Source organism: Rutidosis leptorrhynchoides, chromosome 8 (genome assembly GCF_046630445.1).
Source record: "Rutidosis leptorrhynchoides isolate AG116_Rl617_1_P2 chromosome 8, CSIRO_AGI_Rlap_v1, whole genome shotgun sequence".
NCBI classification, from domain to species: Eukaryota; Viridiplantae; Streptophyta; class Magnoliopsida; order Asterales; family Asteraceae; genus Rutidosis; species Rutidosis leptorrhynchoides.
In genome coordinates, this window is record NC_092340.1 from 86073142 (window position 1) to 86079346 (window position 6205).

At 35.9% G+C, this 6205-nt stretch overlaps 2 protein-coding genes across 2 annotated transcripts; one reads left to right on the top strand and one right to left on the bottom strand.

Moving 5' to 3' along the window:
• Positions 1–505: 505 nt before the first annotated feature.
• On the top strand, positions 506–1694 carry LOC139861200 (uncharacterized). The gene is made up of 2 exons (XM_071849507.1): positions 506–904; positions 1294–1694. Exons 1-2 carry the CDS (start codon positions 551–553, stop codon positions 1465–1467), a joined length of 528 nt encoding a protein of 175 aa, XP_071705608.1. The 5' UTR covers positions 506–550; the 3' UTR covers positions 1468–1694.
• A 1117-nt stretch (positions 1695–2811) lies between these two features.
• Positions 2812–5454, bottom strand: LOC139864797 (SUPPRESSOR OF GAMMA RESPONSE 1-like). Its single transcript, XM_071853367.1, has 5 exons — positions 5311–5454; positions 5029–5215; positions 4147–4646; positions 3301–3588; positions 2812–3016 (listed from the first exon to the last, which is right to left on the bottom strand). Exons 1-5 carry the CDS (start codon positions 5452–5454, stop codon positions 2963–2965), a joined length of 1173 nt encoding a protein of 390 aa, XP_071709468.1. The 3' UTR covers positions 2812–2962.
• Positions 5455–6205: the final 751 nt, after the last annotated feature.

Below are 6205 nucleotides of genomic sequence, written 5' to 3' on the forward strand. Positions count from 1 at the left end.
ATTGTTTCGAGTTGAACGGTGGTCTCGGAAAAATTTAACTCGCACCGAGCGAGAATATAGGGCCCGTTATTTAGTGTTTTTTAACGATGTCCGTTTCGCGTGTAGTTAGTTCCGTTGGGTTCTTGAGATTTTTTAAAGCTGAACGGTGGTCTCGGAAAAATTTAACTGGCACCGAGCGGGAAGATATGTGTATATGAAAAAGCGGGTGGAGGTTATTAATTAAAATAAGGATTTGACATTTTGTACCCCTGTTTTGTGGGGTGAAGTTGCATATTGTTAGAACTTGGGGGGTGAAAGTTGGTTTTTTCCATTTGTTTTGTTGTGTGTCGTTTTTTTTGTTTGTTGGTCCTAAACGACCAAAAAGATGGTGGCTGTTAGTATATATAAATAAATAAAATATAATCAGCATTTATTAGTTTTTTCTTTTTTCATATTTTCATTTTTCACGATGCCAAATACAGTATATTTTCACGATGCCACAAATACAACACCGCTCGTTCACTTCCCAACTTCTTAAATTCAAATATTTCCGAATTTCAGTTTTAAATCTATGGAAACAAATGAAGACTGGGAGCTCGTTAACGACGATGGTTTCGTCTACAAGCGTCAAAAGCGTCAAAATCTTGATTCCGCCGTTGCCGCCTTTTCACCGCCAGATCCGGCAGCTGAAGCAAAAGCTCGTAGAGAAAGAAAGAAGAAAACGTTATTGAAACTCAAAACAAAGTACGAACAAGAAACCCACCATTGGGAACTTTTATCAAACACCTTGCAGGCATTACAAGACCGTACCCAAAATCAATCCCAACTTATTTTATTGTCAGTGTCAGATCAAACGGTCAATGTGTTACCACGTAATCCATCGGATTCAACTTACCAGGACCGTACGGATACCCTTCTCGCTCAGGTATAGCACCATAGCTACGCATTTGTGTTTCTGTTTTTTGTATATTTTAGGGTTTTTTGTAGCCAAATTGTTTTCAGCAATTCAACGCGATCGCAAAACGCAAACCCGAAATCGAAACGTGAATCCAAAACGGGAATGCGACCGTGATACGCGAACCCGAAACCGAAATGCGAACCCGAAATCGAATGCGAACCCAAAATGGAACCCGAAACGCGAACCCGAAACATCTTAGGGCTTTGTTTATTATTTGTTGGAAATTCGATAACTTTATTTTTCTAGTTTGTTAATTTTTGAGTTCTAGGTTATTGGGAGTTTAGGGAGATTAGAAATTGGCAGTCTTTATTTAGGGTTTTGAATATAATTTTTGGGGGAAATTGGTTATATTGTAGGTTGAAGATCAGGAAGCTACTATTAGTGAGATTTCAAGGTTGTGTGATATTGCTGAAAAACTATGTAATGTCGAAGAACAACGATTGAAGCAATCGTTTCTTGATCTACCGATTTGGGACCCGTCCTCGAAAGAAGTAATGACTTCGCTATTCGAAGATGAGGTTTTAAGTTAGTAAGACTTAACCAAGAATCTGTTGTGGTATATAACTTTGGTTGGTTGGGGTAGATAGATAATAGATTCACTGGTTGTCAAAGACTTAAGTATGATTAAGCAGATATTGGCTATTGACATCAGAGAAGAAGATTGGTAAATGTATCCAGATAGCATAGCATATATCACAGCTTGTTTTATCTTGTGCAAGCGTTTTAATGTAATCGAGATATTGTAAAAATTATTGATTGAGCGGTTTGTTATGCATTATGTTGTAGATTTGTGAAGTTCATAAAAACAATTTGTGTTAGATAAACATTGTAAAAAAGACCAACAAGCTTTGCTTTAGCTATTCATCATCTGCATCTTGTGGACAATGAAACAAATGCAAATTAAAATAGGGTCTATTGTTTTGAAGGATATGATAGAACACTTTTTGAAGTTAACAAGAGATGTTTAGGGAGGAATGGTAGTTGCAGTGAAGTTTGCTTATTTATTTGCTATTTTCCTGGATTATAGTGGATGTAAGATGACAGTGTTTCTCATTTTCGGCACTAAAAAGAAAGTGATGTTTTACAATAGTGATTGGATGCTCCTATCCAAGATCATTGCCCCTAACCTAATTCCTAATTGTATTATCATATATTAATCCCTGAAACATCTTGCTTGCATTATTCCTCCAGTTTAGGTTGTTTCAAATATTATATTTCCACACTGATAGGTATGTTGTACACTTGAATGCTGCGTGGGTATGTTTGTGTTTTGTGGGTGATGGGATTCCGGTGTGGTAACATGGGCAGGCAGGGCAAAGTGTATGATTTTGTCTGTTTGAATTAACATCGTGGCAAAATGGGTAGGCGAATGAAAATGCACCGAGTTTTTTTTTTGTTTTTTTTTGTTTTTTTTTGTCAAAAAGCAGGGCTTTATTTGGTGGATTTTATACGGTTGGATGAACCCGTACACACTTTTTTTGTTTATATACATCATACATTACAATAATAATACGTCAACCGTCTCAATTTAATAGTCTCATTTTTCGTTTTGTGATATCTTAAATTATTCGGCCACTTTCAATAAATATATAAGAATATTGGGGTAAAGTGTTTTTTATACCATGTAAAACAAAAATATATGTAGCAAAACATTTTCAATTGATCATTTGACCCAATTAAGATAAAACCCAAATAGTCACCATTACTTGTCACATCAAGTTAACTTGTAAATAGCCATCAAGATAGCCAAGGTGTGTATAAACACCAGTAAACCATAGCAGATGCAAGTTACAAAAACATATTTGTACTACTATACATATAGTAATTTAGAGATCACAAATTTTAAAACAGAGTCTCGAGACACTTCATCGCAATGCTCCGTACACCAGCATCATATTCAAACAAAGCTATTTCAAAAAAGAGAACACTGTAGCATCACACTTTTAGCTTGTTTTTCAAGATTTGCAAAAAAGTAACTGAAGAGAAACATTACTATCCCTCGATAGCCCACATCATTTCCTTACTCTACAGCCGCTCTAACCAGCCGAAAATACTGTCTTGTGATGTAAATTGCAAGTCCTGCACATGTAGGATAATAACAAAAGTTACAAGTAATAATATAAAAGAATAATTCACAAAAACATGGATAAATTTTCACACAATAAGGATAATTTCGCATAATAGTATGCTACTTCACTTGTTTTTGCATAAAAGTCCTAATTTTGCTAAAAAGGGTTTCACCTTTTCTGCGAATTATCCCTTATTCGCATACAATTATGCAAAATTAAGTGTTTCCAAGAGCTATAAATTGTATATAAAAGTAATTTTTCTTTTCAAAATTATAAAAAGGATAGCAAGCTTACAGAAAGGCTGAAATCTGGTGGTGTACCCAAGTCCAGATTGTCAAGATCAGCACAACTCGCACCTCTACTGGTTCCTGGTGCATCATTAGTGATGACATTAGAGTCATGATTAAGTTTTGAGTTACCGAAAAGGTCATAACTATCAAGATTCTCATTGCAGAACAACGAGTCATCATAAGCAGCTAAATCAACCGTCTGTGAATCATCTTCCCATGTGGGCAACTCAGTATTATTGTTACATTCAGCATTTGATGGAAGGTTGTTTTGCTCAACACACCACCCTGGTTCCTAATCCACCATCAAATAACAACAGTCAGAGCACGCACAGGAAAAAAGAAATAAAAAAAAAAAACTATAGGTGGCAATCTTCACCAGATGGGTCAATTTGGGTAATGTTTTATCTCTAACTTGCTAACTGGGTTAAGTTTCGCGTCTACATTTAAAAACTGAAAATGGGTCTACGTTTAAAAACTGAAAATGGGTCTCGACCCAACCAGACCCGGATCTTGACCCAATCCGTTCGATCTGTTTAAAAGTCGACCCATTTCGACCTATGACCCGTTTCGACCCATGACCCAACCTGACCCAACAACCCGTTTTCCAGGTATAATAGTGACCCATAAAGCCTCCTACATCAATTTATTCAAATAGCTAGATTAACATTGTGAATATATCTTCTGCAAATATTTTTTACATTAAATAAATTATATATATAAAAAGTGCTTTAGATCCAGAGGATCTCCCCGCAAATCAATCATAGATTGCAATACTAACTAGTTACGTACTTATGTATTCACTTGAACGGCCCATTTTTCCAACTCAACTTAAAAGAAGATAAAAACCAACCTGAACTAGTGAATGGGGAACATAATTGGTGGTGACATCATCACAAGAAACAGACTTTACGGGTCGCGGAGGATCAGGAGCATCAGTCTTTGGAGTTTTCGGACTCGTTAAACGTAACCACGAATCTAATTCATCATTTACACCATGATTATCGTCCACTTTCTCAGTCTCTTTATTTTGCTGATAAGATATCTTTGCAACCACGTATTGGCCGTCCGTTTCTTCTTCAACCATACCTAAATGATACTGATGCATGACCCAGTTCAGTTTATGAGGCTTTGAACCCCCACTTGCGGTGCCATAAAGGACCAATATCTTCTTGCACCCTATTTGGACTCCATTGTGCATAATAGCTTTCGTTTTGCCAGTTTTGTGCCAACGAACACCATCCTTGGTCAAATCAGATTCTTTGCAGATCTTGCGACGTTTCCTTTGACCAGTATTGTACGCATTTGAGGTCCTATAAAAGAAATGTACACTGTTTCCATCTTTTGTAGCACCTATATATACAAGTCAAATGAGTCAAAGTTTCAAAAAAAACTTGCGTCAACCACATTCGACAAAACAATCAACTGAGTTCACATTCATTAACTTTACGTGTGAAACTTTGAAACTTTTTTTTTACCTCTAACGGGTTCAACACCACTAGAGAGTAGCATAAAGCAAATGGGTCAGATATGATTATCATAGTTTACTTTAATTATTTATAAAGAATCATTTTTTGACAAACAGTTTTCGGGCCAACTCAGCCTGACCCGTAATCAAAAATCACCTATATTGACCCAAACCCAGTTTGACCTTTTACCCGACCCGTTCCCACTTTCCAACCTATGTAATTTCTAAGACGTTAGTACGTTGTTACATCATGAGTAGTTTACTCACCAGGAAGATTTTCAGGATGCTTGTAGCATATACCATTATCCATGTCAAGGGTAGGGATAAATTCATCGATAAATTGATGTGGTGTTTCATTACCCATACCACATTTTGCTGCCAGATGTCCTAAAATCTCAACATCACTGGGTTCAAATTTCACACCAACAGGTAGCCCTGGCCACTCAATCGAAATCTGCAATAAACATTTTTACAAAAGATGTGAACTTTTAGCTTGCAGCAGATTTAAATGCATCTTAACTTGATGTATTTTATTGGTGAATATCTTACATCACTATTATCGATGCTGACATGGCATCGCGGGCATTCACGGGTCGCTCCACCATCCTTGATCTGATGTGCTAAAGGAAGAGTAGAAGTTTTCACTTTCCTTGCAATAGTTCTCCCATCAACAAGCCAACTTCTACAAAACATCAAAAGGTGTATAATGAATTACATATGTAGTAAAGCAACTATCTTTTTTGGGGAAAAAAGGAAAACACAACCCGGGTCAACTTCGTTGACCTGGCCCTTAAACCCCAAGCTCTACAAAAACCCTGCAAACCGTTGGAACAGAGCAAACCAGTACTCCAAAAAGACAAAATCATACAATGCAGTTGAAGTATTGAACTAATTAATGTGCAACTATATATAGTGTTCACCAAAGATACCATGGAAAATTATTGGCATGATGAAAGCATGGATAATTTTGGAAATAGTATAATGAAGGTCCAATTAGTACTCTAGTAGTACCATGACATAAATGGCAAGTTTGATTGCATATTAGATGCTATCTAGTAGTCCAACAACTCAAATTACCACCTAAAAATAAATAAAAATGACTAATTGACATAGACCCATATCAGGCAAACCTAATTTTTTTTCTAAAAAGACACAGTAAAGCTGCAATTAAACTACACTAACAAAACTCAAGAACAGAGAGTGAAAAATAGTGCAATACACATCCTTATCATGCCTTATTATCATATCATAGCTTTATCATAGCTCATAATTATACACATTCCATTTATTATGCATAAATGATAAAGGATACCCGCTTCATTTCATTTTGATTATTGATTATAGATTATTTATAAAAAAAAAAAAAAAAAAAAAGAACGACTTTTGAGTATCTATGGAGTTCTTAATCACCAAGCTCACTACTTTAATAAATTAGTCCCCTTTA

What these genes read in the sequence shown, in the direction of transcription:
- LOC139861200 (XM_071849507.1), top strand. Translation starts at nt 551, where the DNA reads ATGGAAACAAATGAAGACTGGGAGCTCGTTAACGACGATGGTTTCGTC. An exon ending in CGGATACCCTTCTCGCTCAG is followed by an intron (nt 905 to 1,293) that starts GTATAGCACCAT and finishes GTTATATTGTAG; the next exon opens with GTTGAAGATCAGGAAGCTAC.
- LOC139864797 (XM_071853367.1), bottom strand. Translation starts at nt 5,454, where the DNA reads ATGTTTTGTAGAAGTTGGCTTGTTGATGGGAGAACTATTGCAAGGAAA. An exon ending in GCATCCTGAAAATCTTCCTG is followed by an intron (nt 4,647 to 5,028) that starts GTGAGTAAACTA and finishes TTGTATATATAG; the next exon opens with GTGCTACAAAAGATGGAAAC. An exon ending in CACCAGATTTCAGCCTTTCT is followed by an intron (nt 3,017 to 3,300) that starts GTAAGCTTGCTA and finishes CTACATGTGCAG; the next exon opens with GACTTGCAATTTACATCACA.